Source organism: Podarcis pityusensis (assembly GCF_964106645.2).
Source record: "Podarcis pityusensis genome assembly, chromosome: 16".
In the NCBI taxonomy this organism is placed as follows: domain Eukaryota; kingdom Metazoa; phylum Chordata; class Lepidosauria; order Squamata; family Lacertidae; genus Podarcis; species Podarcis pityusensis.
Window position 1 is genome coordinate 10,119,409 of NC_138041.1, and position 12,361 is coordinate 10,131,769.

Genomic DNA, 12,361 nt, shown 5'->3' on the forward strand with positions numbered 1-12,361 from the left:
ACATGGAGCTGATGGACTCCAACTCCCATCAGAACCCAGCCAGAATGGCCGGCGGCTAGGCTTGATGGGAGTTGTAGTTGCTGGATTACAACTCCCATCGTCCGTAGCCATTGGCCGTGCTGGTTGGGGCTGGTGGGAGTTGGAGTCCAGCAACAGATTCCGTGCCCTACACACGTTGCTAAGCACATGGCACCTCCACAACATCCTGGGAATTGTAATTTGTTAAGGATGCTGGCAATTGCAGCTCTGGGAACTACAGTTCCCAGGTTTTTCCAGGAGAAGCTGTGTGCTTTAAATGTATGACATAGGCGCAGCCTAAGTTTCCAGAAATGGCTACTTAGATCAGTGATGGCCTCCAGGTGACCAATTTGTTGAGCGTTCGTTCTGTTTTCTTGCACAATTTTTTGTAGGGCAACCGTACAATGCCAGCTGCTTAAAAGGTAAAGGGACCCCTGACCATTAGCCCAAAGGGCCCTTTAGCCTCCTTAAAGTAAAGGTAAAGGACCCCTGAAAGTTAGGTCCAGTCGTGACCGACTGGGGTTGCGGCGCTCATCTCACTTTACTGCCGAGGGAGCCGGCGTACAGCTTCCGGGTCATGTGGCAAGCATGACTAAGCCGCTGCTGGCGAACCAGAGCAGCGCACGGAAATGCCGTTTACCTTCCCGCCGGAGTGGTACCTATTTATCTACTTGCACTGGCGTGCTTTCAAACTGCTAGGTTGGCAGGAGCAGGGACCAAACAATGGGAGCTCACACGTCGCGGGGATTCAAACCGCCAACCTTCTGATCAGCAAGCCCTAGGCTCTGTGGTTTAACCCACAGCGCCACCCGTGTCCAGATGCTTATTAAGTATTAATTTTATTGCACAAAGTCTGGTGCACGTATATATGTGTGTGTTGTCCTGTAAGAGCACCAGATCTACTTTAAGTGAGCAACCTGAATTTGCAGGCATTCAACGGAATCAATCCCTACCCCAGCAAAATAGCAGGAGTTTGGAAGCATTCCTGGTCTTGCTTTTGAGCTGCAAGCTGGTGCTGTCAGATTACTGGGTAGGGCTCTGGGACTGTGCTGCCTTTTCAAACAATTCACCTCTGACTCTCTCTTTCTCTCTCCTTCCTGCCCTGTTTCCTCCCAGCTGCCTCTCTCCTACAGTTCCACCCTCCACGTTTCTGATTATCCCCACAAGCTTTATGAAGCTCCAAGAATGAACAACAGCCTGGGTCAAATCTCCTTGTAATGGAGAATTAGCAAGAGCCCCTCTTCAGATCATAATTCTTATTGTTACCAATAGCAAGAATGACGACAAGAGCAAAAGATCAACTGTTTTATTGAGACAAGGGACTCTGAACCCACAACATCACCCCAAAGACAGCAGGAACGTGGACTGTCAGGAGATGGACCATCTTGCCCAGGATACCCAACCTGGCTGGCGGCCCCTCCCCAAAGCCCCAAGCACAGATCCTTCTCCTCCCACACTGCCCAAAATCCCAGCACCCAAAGACACGGGGACTGAACCATGGGCCTTGGGCACAGCGTTGATATCCTCTGTCACTGGCCAGCTGAGTTCTACTTGTGGCCGCTTTAGAGCAGCCGCGTTCATGGTGGTACCATGGATTTTCTTCTTCAACAGACTTTTGATGCAAAGATCTTGAAGGACCTAACACTGGCAAGGGCAACCAGGCTGTGTGGAAGGAGCCATCTCATGGAACCTCCTAGAAAAACGTAAACAGTGGCCATGCAGCCGGTTCCAGGTGGCATCATCCTTGATGGCGCCCAACCACTTGTCCCATCAGAAAGCCAGAAATTCTCCTACAGCAGCGGCAGGAAAGCTCTGTCTTAAGGACTTCACGAGACCCACCAGGACACCCCTATCCAACCCACAAGTCCTGGGCTACAGCCTTAAGTTTGGTGGACGCTGGGCCCACGTCAAGACCATGGAGGGGCTTTGAGGTCCAGCGATCCGCAGTCGCGCATCCCGGTGAATAACAACTCCTGTGTCCGCTGGAGTGAGGGTCCTTGGAAGGGGGGCTCACTCACATGACGGGGCACTGCACCGGGCGCTGCAGCGATTGCACGGCGCTCGCTGCCGTCACCCGCAAGGCGCTGAAATCCAGACCACCGAAGCTGGAGAAGATGGAGCTGGGATCTGTGGTAGCTTTGGGCTTCACAATAGCCAGGAGGTCCTGGGGGAGTTTCGTCTTGTTCCCAACCGCTTCCAGCTGCTTCTTATCTGTCCGGTTCTGGGAGAGGAAGAAAGGGATGCAGGGTGAAATTAATGCTGGACTATGGCTGTCACCCTTTGGGACTGGTAGGACGGAAGGCAAGGAGCCCAACAGCAGATGGCGCCAGTGGCAGGCAGAGCTGGCTAATGATGGCTTTCTCGCCACCCTCCTCTCTCTGTTGACTTCTACAAGGGCAACGCTGACTAAGGAGGAGGGAGCCTTTCCACTTAAGATGCTTTGTGTAACGCGTGTAACGCTAAACCATAACTAATGCTAACCACAGTTAAAGCAGAAGCATCTGACAGACAATCGCTTAAACCTTGGTTTCTTGTGTCACAGGCTAGTTAAATGCACCAGCGGGAGCAGCTGAGCCTTCAGAGTGGTTCTGATATTTTTGCAGATCTGTAGCTTCTGGGCAGCGGTGACTCCTTAACGGTTGTTAATGAGGGCATCCAGGTTTGTGCATAATACTATGGTTAACATTAACTGAGGTGTAGGAAGGAACCAACTGCAAACCTTGGTCTACAAGAGACTGTTAGCCATAGTCAGTAAACAGTAGTTAGCTGGGGAGCTGGGCTCATATATAACACTAAACTGTGGTTTAGCAAACCATGGTTCAGCAAACTGTGGTTTAGCAAGCCATGGTTTAGGTCACTAACTATGGGGAAATGGAGTTTGGAATGCCACAGTTGGGACACCACCACCAAGAAGCCCCTTCCCCTGCAGTCAGTTGTTTAATCTCCGGATATGGGGACAAAGGAAGGCCCCGTTGGAGACAGACAGGGCAAGATGTGTCAGGGAGAAGGCAAGCCTTACCTTGGGCAGCTGGTATTTCTGCCGGAGGTGGGCCCTCATGGTGGCTCGCTCAGCCTTCTGTTGAGCAAAGGCTGCGTCCCGTTTGCTCCTGGAGGAAAAAGAGAATCAAGATGAGCCACTCAAGCACGGGAATGAGATGCTTCTGGAAGAGGTGGGCTCACCTCCTTTGTGGAATTTGTTAAAAGTTTGGACGAGCAACTGCAGGTGCTTTTGTGTGGGTGCTAGACTTCAGCCGTGTGTTTTCCACCATTGCGGTCAAGCGCAGAATTAGCACACGCAGAATTGGGTAGCTGGGAAACCTTGAGAATTCCGGAGAAATCTTAGCATCATCTTCATTTTTAAAAACGGGTTACTAGCCCTTATGGACGAAAGGGTAGGCAAACTCCTAGGGGCTGAGGTCCCTTGCCCCCCCCAATAAAATATTTGAGGGGGCCAGCCCCCCCGCCCAAGTTGATGGGCATTGCCATTCCAATGGTGGGTGAGTACCAGGGCGGGGCTTACCTGCCCCCAAATATTTTATTCAGCAAAGATTTAAGAAAAATAGACTGTTAATTGGTGAAAAGAGGGAAATTAAACTTATATTAAGATCAAGATAAATTTTCAGGATAAAAATTTTGAAGAGAGGGAAAGGATTTGCTGAAATGGATAATTGACTTAGAATACAAAAAAGGGAGGTGTGAGGAGGTCAGGGAAACAAGCAAATGAAAGATAAGTTATGGGAAGGTTTGATTTGTTTTTTTCCTTTTTTCTTTTTTCTTCTGTTTTTAATTGTTATTATCTTTCTGTTTTTTATCGTGATGTGTTGGTTTTGTTATTGTTTAATTTGGTGTTTTTTCTTTTGCCTTTTTGTAAACTTAAAACTTTAATAAATACTATTTAAAAAAAACCAACAACAAATATTTTATTCAGATTAGCACCTCTGGGCCATGCCCATCAGCAGTCTTACTTTTCACCCTCCTAGGGTGCTGGAATATGTCCCTGACCTCTGACCATGTCTGGTTGGAGGACAGAGAGGGCCATTTCTGAGCATGTGTGGAAACTAGCAAAAAGTGAAATTTACATCTGTTGCCCCGCCTACTTTGGCCTCTGGCCCCGCCCACCACCTGCATGCGGCCCCCGAGAGGTTGCCCAGAAGGGAATGTGGCCCTCGAGTTGAACCTCCTGGCTTAGGGTTTTGAGATCCTCGGTCAGGAAAGGAGTAGAGGGACTCTTACTTGTGCTTTTCGTTGATTGGCGTCTTCCGAGCCGGAGGCTGCGCTCGATTCTTGCTGTGGCACCTTTGGGTGCTGATGCCCTTCTCCCTGGGGAAGTCGGCCGAGACACAACACAGCAGCTGTCTGGCCGGCACTCCAAACGCCGATTTCACTGCGGACTCCATAGGGAGGACTGCTGGAATGCAGGGCAGAGAAAAGGGAGGGAGCAAGGATGAACATGGCGGCTCACAATGCGAAATCCACAATCTTTTTTTTTTAAAATGAGCATTTTGTGGGGAACCTGTCAGAATTCCTTTGCCAGATGACTAAAACAATACAGTGGTACCTCGGGTTACAGACGCTTCAGGTTACAGATGCTTCAGGTTACAGACTCCGCTAACCCAGAAATAGTACCTCGGGTTAAGAACTTTGCTTCAGGATGAGAACAGAAATCGTGCCGCCGCGGCGGGAGGCCCCATTAGCTAAAGTGGTACCTCAGGTTAAGAACAGTTTCAGGTTAAGATTGGACCTCCAGAACGAATTAAGTTCTTAACCTGAGTACCACTGTCTTTAAAAGGATTAAATGTGTTTTAATGACGATTCGAGTTTATTTCAGATTAAGCACCCTGGATAAAGGGCCATTCAGTCCTTGATTCCATTCCGCTCTCTGTCACGAATGCAGATTAGGATCAAGGTTTCCTGGGTGCTAAGGCTGGGCGATCTATCATCCAAAACTGGTTTGAAGTCCATATCGTGATAACGGTTTCATAATTTCTGACATGGCAATATATTGTGAATCGTGGGGTCAGTGTGTGTGTGTAGTTGTGTGCTATGCAAAAATTATGATGCAGGAAAACCCATGAAGTCGGCCAATGCCTCTACTTACACGTAACTCCATCCTTATTTCAGACATCATGATATATCGGTATATGGCAATGTTTAGCTGGTCATATATCACGATGTTGAAAACCAGATATCGCCCAGTCCTAGGGGGCGCAATTTGTTGTCTGCAGGACAAGAGCAGCTATTTTATCTGTATAAGCTTTCCATCGTAGTACAAGGAGAGAGAACCAGTGCCCCACTCACACAGAGTTTCAGAAATATTATTTGAAGCTATATAAGGAGGATAAGGGGGGGACGCGGGTGGCGCTATGGTCTAAACCCCTGAGCCTAGGACTTGCCGATCAGAAGGTCAGTGGTTCAAATCCCCAAGATGGGGTGAGCTCCGGTTGCTCGGTCCCTGCTCCTGCCAACCTAGCAGTTCGAAAACACATCAAAGTTCAAGTAGATAAATAGGTACCGCTGCAGCGGGAAGGTAAATGATGTTTCCATGCGCTGCTCTGGTTTCGCCAGAAGCGGCTTAGTCCTGCTGGCCACATGACCCAGAAAAACTGTCTGCGGACAAACGTCGGCTCCCTCAGCCAGTAAAGCGAGATGAGCGCCGCAACCCCAGAGTCGTTCGCGACTGGACCTAACGGTCAGGGGTCCTTTACCTTAAGGAGGATAAAGGGCCCTTTGGGCTGAGAATCTGCGGGGTGGGTGGGTGAGAATCTATCCCAGTTAGTTTCCTCTCAACGATATTTGCAGCAAAAAGGGAACTCTTGCAAAACCGTTACAGGTGGAAGAAATTAAGAATGTTATTTGTAATACGAAATGTGGGGGCCAGGCAGTTTCCCCATGGAATAGTCTCTGACATATTCCGTAGCCCAAATCATATGACTCAGCAAAGACTGCTCTGTTTGAAGAACTGTCTGATCCAAATCTTGTTTGAAGATCAAGACCCCCCCCTCACAGAAGGCAGAGCAGGAGGAACCATGAAGCTGCCAGTTCTCTACAGGGAGCAGGCATTTGCAGGTCCCTATAAGAACATAAGAAGCGCCTGGTTGCTGGATCAGGCCAGTTGCCCATCAAGCCCAGAATCCTGTTCTCACAGTGGCCAACCAGATGCCTGAGGTAAACCCTCAATCAGGATTCGAACACAGGAACAACTCTCCTCACCTTACTGTATCCAGCTGTGAGATCCATACTTAGAGGAGACCCATTGAAATCAGTTGAAATCCACTGATTTCTAGGAGCCTGCTTGGCGTATGACTTCGCCAGATCTCACCCAGTAGACACTGGGCTTCGCAATCCACCAAGGATCTTCTGACATGCTCTCACCCAAGCCCTAGGTGGGCTACTTTTTCCCCATCGAGGGCCGCGTTCCCTCAGGAATAATCTTTTAAGGGCCTCATGCTGGGAGCGAGTCAGACCCAATGATGGTTGGAGCCAGAGATGCAAAAATATTCCAGGACAACTAATCTGGGATAAAGATCACCCTGCTTCAAATTTCACCACATATTAAGAATTCTCAGTCTTTCATATCCTCCAACATTTCTCCGATGAAAATAGGGACGTCCTATTCCCTAATAATAATTTTATTATTTATACCTGACTGAGTTGTTCCAGCTACTCTGAGTGGCTCCCAATGTATATAACAACATAATAAAACATGAAACATTTAAAACAGGGGTCAGCAAACTTTTTCAGCAGGGGGCCGGTCCACTGTCCCTCAGATCTTGTAGGGGGGCTGGACTATATTTTGAAAAATAATAATGAGTGAATTCCTATGCCCCACAAATAACCCAGAGGTGCATTTTAAATAAAAGCACACATTCTACTCATGTATAAACACGCTGATTCCCAGTCCGCCTGCGGGCTGGATTTAGAAGGTGATGGGGCTGGATCCGGCCCCCGGGCCTTAGTTTGCCTACCCATGAATTTAAAAATACAGGGCTACCTTCAGCTGTCTTGTAAATGTTGTATAGTTACTTACAGTGCTTTTTTCTGGGGGTACGCATACCCCTAAACATTTTTTGAATCTGTGTACTTTTGTCCATTTACTGTATTTATTTCCCCTGATTTGAACTATAAAATGTTTATTTCCCTAGGTCAAAATGACTCAAGAACATAAAAAAAAAAAAGCACTGATTACTTATCTCCTTAGCACATTATTCCAGACCCTCCAACATTTCTCCAATGAAAACAGGGGTGTCCTGACCTAAGGTAAAGCGGGACATTACGGGATCAAATCAGAAACCGGGACGGCTTCTGTAAATTAGCGACCGTCGCTGGAAAATAGGGCCACTTGGAGGGTCTGGTTTTTATGCAGGCTTGACTCTCAGAAAAGTACGGACAAAACCCAAGGAATCAGCCTCCTGCCTCTGGAAGCCAGAAATGTACAGGCACACCCCAGCTCCTGCTGGCATCTTCTCACCTGAATATTGCCCTGTTCCGTAAACTCACCTGGGAACCTGGGAGTCTTTTGTGCTTCTGTCAGGCATAGGTAGCTTGCTGGTCTTCTCTCTCCAAGTGCCCCAGAAAGAAGATTAGAACTCTTGAGCAGCTCAAGCTATTTAAACAGGGATCAGAAGCGACGCAAAGACTCCGGCTGACGCCAAGCTGTCTCTGATCCACCTGGGTGACAGTCAGGCCATCCAGATGGCACCTTGAGCAAAACATCCGCTGGCTTGCCGTGTGGGACACCCGGCACGTGCTGGCAGCCTGTGACACACTGCTCCATTTCCAAGGTATCTCAAACAGCTTGCTGGGGGATAGCGGAATTAGCTTCATTTTTGTTTTGTTTTTCCAAATTGCAAGTTCCTAGTTCTCATGCCTTGCTCCAAAATAGGAAAACAAAGCAATTGCCAAGAACTGCTATCAGTACAAACCCGGCACATTTGTATTTCTAGTTCAGCGTTTCCCAAACTTGGGTCTCCAGCTGTTTTTGGACTATAACTCCCATCATCCATAGCTAGCAAGGTCAGGGATGATGGGAATTGTAATCCGAAAACAGCTGGAGACCCAAGTTTGGGAGAAACTGTTCTAGTTTATATATGATCAAAACACCTCTGGCCACATCACTCTTCCGAATTTTAACTTACCTTTTTAAAATTCGTTTGCTTGAATGTCACTTCAGTAATTGAATTGTATTATTCAAGAATTCACAGAATCACAGACTTGTAGATTTGGGAGAGACCACGAAGGTAATCTATTCCAACCCCCTGCAATGCAGGGGTCTTTTGCCCAATGTGGGGCTGAAACCCACGACCCTCAGTTTGTCTCATGCTCTACCAAATGAGCTATCCCTCAACTCCCATATTAAGAAGACATCTTACTGTCTTTCACCTGTTGAGGACTGGTGGGTCGAGGAATACCTGCAGGAAGTATCTTCGCCTGATTAAAAAAGTACCACCTTTTTATACCTTTTTTAATATAAAAAATGTATATTTCAAAGTGTTAAATGAAGAAATAGTGCTAGTATTAAGACTTTATTGGGTGAAATGTATTTTTAAAAGCAGGGCTTTTAGAAACACAACTTTTAACTGGCTTTCAAGGTGCTCCCTGGTTCATAAAGTACCAGGTTTTTAAATTTCACCCACAAAAATTCTAAGATCGAGGATTGTGGACTGAAAACTTGTCTTGTACAATGTCACAAAACGAATTATCTATGGCTTTTAAACTATCCCGTTTAAACTGGAGAATATCAGTTATTGGGCAATATACAAAAATTGTCAACAAGCCAAGAATAAAATCAGTTTCCAAGGAAAAAATTCTTCTATCCATGATCAAACCTATCCATGCGGATTGCATTATTCATTCCTAATATATTAGCCTCGAATGTCTCATGGACAAAAAACAAGGGACACGGCTTGCAAATGCCTTGACGCCAATGCGCAGGATCATTGCCTCTGAGTCGCATCTCAACCTTACGCTCTTTGCCAACCCGGTGCCCTCCAGAGACTTGGGACTGCAAATCCCATGCGACCACAAGAAGACATCACAAGCTTTTCTTTTGCAAGAGACCAAGGAACTTTTTAATTTTAAGAGAGCTGCAATTTGTAGAGCTCTCAATTCTGCACCAATGGACAGTTTGGGCTCCCATCACCCACTTCCAGGCAGAAATACCTCCGTGTTTCTGGATTAGGCCAAGTGAATCGCATGACACCCCCCTCCCGCCCAGGTTACTCAGACATCTCCCCTTCCCTCCTTTTGCTCTAAGCTGCTTAAGTATAACCCAGGTCTGGGTCCTACCACCTGCCACGGCTTGTCCTTGGCCGGAGAGTCCCCCAGCTCATTGTGCTGCAATCTGTTTAGCGCGGCCTAAAACCCAACTGGTGCGTCAATCTGCTCTGAAGCTCCGCTCTTGATGGATTGCTTTAGACAGGAAAGCCTACAGCAAATGCGCCAACTTGGGAGCCAGGCTGCGCCAGGCTGCGGGCAGAGAATACATGGGGCACACGACCCACATCAGCAGAAGGAGGCCATTTTCTATGTCCCGGAGATGTACCCTCCAACTTTTCAACTTCCTTTTCCAGTGCATCAGTTCTGCTAAAGATTCCCTCTGCTGTTCGTTTAGAGGGGAGACATTGATCACGCAAAATTTCCCACGCCAAGGGAGCTGCAGTCTCTTGTTGTGGCAGAGTCTATTATGCCAAGACTCTCATGCCTAGTCGAGGTTTCGTTATATGGAGGAAGATAAGGGAGCCTGGGAGCCTATGTACAGTATATGCCGGCTTCTAACAAGCCCGGATCAATAGACCTATACTTCCATCAGAGGAATACGTGGCAATACCTATTACTTGGAATAAAGTATCTCCGGCCGCAGTACTTGAACACTCGACTTGTAAAGGGCAAAGGCTGCAAGACATATTAATTACATACTGCTTTGCAGTTAGCTTTCCCTTGGCTGAGTCACAATAGTCCAGTATAGATTTCTGGGCTAAATTTAGCAATGGAGTTCTGGGCGCTTTAACTGAAGCCACGTTAAAACGGCAGAGAATCCATCGGTCAAGATGGTCTTCTAAGCCTTTCGTATCAGTTAAGAATGCCAAGCCAAAACAGGTGCTCTCCCAGCTCCTGTCCTCCAATTAAAATACATGGCTTTTGAGCCAACACAGAAGTAAAACGGGTATGTCCCTTGCCTGTATGTAGCAGTTAGCATGAATGGCTGAACCAACTGACTGTAAAACTATTCAGGATAAAAGCTAATCCCACTAAACCCCGTTCTATAGATAAACATGTGAAGAGGCTTTGTCAAGAACTGAATTGACTCACCCCATCCATATAAATATAGATAAAAATATAAATATAAATTAAAAAAAGAGATCCTCAGTTGCTTTCAGGCTTTCATTGTATTTTCATTTCATCTTTGTATGCATTTGATCAGTCACACTTACTGCTTTTACCGTATTTTTTGTATGTGTTTATATCAATAAATACCTATAAATACAAGACTAGAACAGACCACAGAGCTCAAGGGCAAGCAGCCTGACTCGTCGCCATCTTCACCTGGAAGTCCTATTTATAAATATATATAACCCAAGCATGGATTGAAGAGGCTCAACAGCCATGAGGAAAGGCCTATCCATTTGTTTCTACGGCAACCACTTTGGACTAGCTCAGGGGTCAGCAACCTTTTTCAGCCCTGGGCCGGTCCACCGTCCCTCAGACCATGTGGGGGGGCGGACTACATTTTGGGGGGGGGTGTGTGAACGAATTCCTATGCCCCACAAATAATCCAGAGATGCATTTTAAATAAAAGCACACCTTCTACACATGTGAAAACACCAGGCAGGCCCCACAAATAACCCAGAGATGCATTTTAAATAAAAGGACAAATTCTACTCATGTAAAAACACGCTGATTCCCAGACTGTCTGCAGGCTGGATTGAGAAGGTCATTGGGCCGCATCCGGACCCCGGGCCTTAGGCTGCCTACCCCTGGACTAGGCAAACAAAGGCATTATGGGTAACATAGAAACTGGTTTGGCAAGATTCCCCTTATACATTCTAACCTCACAGATGCAAGATGACAGGTTCTGGAAGGGGACCTAGGCTGACCCCGCAAACTCATCTGGACCTCCATCCAGCCTGAACTCCTCTCAAAAAAACTCGTAACTACACACGCATTTTACACAAGTCAATGAGAAGTACTGGGACCCCATCCCATGAAAACCCTGATTCAGGGAAGCAGAACTAAACCACCATCTTCCAACACACACATGGCTTGCTGTGGGGCATTTTAATACCCACCCCCAGAAAGTCATATGTCTATTTTTGCAGTTTACATCAAAGGAGGTTTAAGGGTTGTTTGTACTTTGATTAAGACTTTGCACTTGTTTTAACAGATTAACACACTAGCCCTCTAGAACAGATCCGCGAGAGGGATCAAGAGCAAGAACAGCCAATGGGGATCTGCCATGGGTCAGCCCTCGTGACTTGGTCATTTAAGCCTGCAGGGATGGCCCAGCCCAGCTGACTTGCAAAGCTGGAAGGATTCCAGCTCTCTGGACACATGCTTTTAAAAAAAGAACTCAAAACACACCGTGACGCCAACACCACGATCCGCCTCTGACCTAATTCGTGTCACCTGATAATCGTGCACAGATCAGAAGATTGGGGTTTTTTTCCAGCATTAGTAGACCCACTGAAAGTAATAAACAAAACCATTTCAACGAGTCTACTTTGAGTAGGACTAACACTGGATAAACCCCGTAATTACCCATCGGTGCTTGCTTGTCTCCAGATTACACAATGTATTTCTCAGCACAACATACCCAGGTGAGTAAAAAGACGCCCATTTTAGGGTAAAAAGTGCTGCTTTTGTTTCTCCGCAGCAGCCCCCAAACTGCGACACTCGCTTCCGTATAATGAAGATGCGACACTTCAGCCTGGCATTTGACAACTAAAGGCATTTTGTTTTAATGAATTTATACTGCTCTGTTCCACTTCAACTGGGTTTACTCATTTTATAGTTGCTAAAACATTTTCCTCGCCATTTTCTGTAACGGTATATTATTGTAATTTTGAGGACCTTATAGGAAAAGTTGATGGTGGTAGGAAATCTTACGGGAACCTATTTAAATACAAATCTCTGTATCATCATTAAATTTATTGCCCAATCCGCAGGTCCCAAGGCAGGGTCCAACAACTATTTAAAATTTTAAAAAGTTAAAACAGATTAGTCACAGGAACAAGGGTGCGAGCCCTGAAAACAGACATCTCAGGTGTCAAAGCCCAGGGCAAAGAGGTGCATCTTCAGTTGTCTACTGAAGGTATTAGGTGGGCCTCTGTGGGAGGGAAGTCCACAA

At 46.7% G+C, this 12,361-nt stretch overlaps 1 protein-coding gene across 9 annotated transcripts; it reads right to left on the reverse strand.

Moving 5' to 3' along the window:
* Nucleotides 1-1,309: 1,309 nt before the first annotated feature.
* LOC308465080 (complexin-3-like) lies at nt 1,310-11,036 on the reverse strand. 9 transcript variants are annotated; one of them, XM_080984909.1, is made up of 5 exons: nt 10,897-11,036; nt 7,516-7,812; nt 4,252-4,426; nt 3,038-3,125; nt 1,310-2,239 (listed from the first exon to the last, which is right to left on the reverse strand). In XM_080984909.1, exons 3-5 carry the CDS (start codon nt 4,413-4,415, stop codon nt 2,033-2,035), a joined length of 459 nt encoding a protein of 152 aa, XP_080841035.1. In that variant the 5' UTR covers nt 4,416-4,426; nt 7,516-7,812; nt 10,897-11,036; the 3' UTR covers nt 1,310-2,032. The 9 variants fall into 9 exon arrangements, with proteins under 9 accessions (XP_080841035.1, XP_080841033.1, XP_080841036.1 ...); XM_080984907.1 differs by lacking the exons at nt 7,516-7,812; nt 10,897-11,036 and adding an exon at nt 10,545-10,569; XM_080984910.1 differs by lacking the exon at nt 10,897-11,036 and having other exon boundaries at nt 4,252-4,423; nt 7,516-7,832.
* Nucleotides 11,037-12,361: the final 1,325 nt, after the last annotated feature.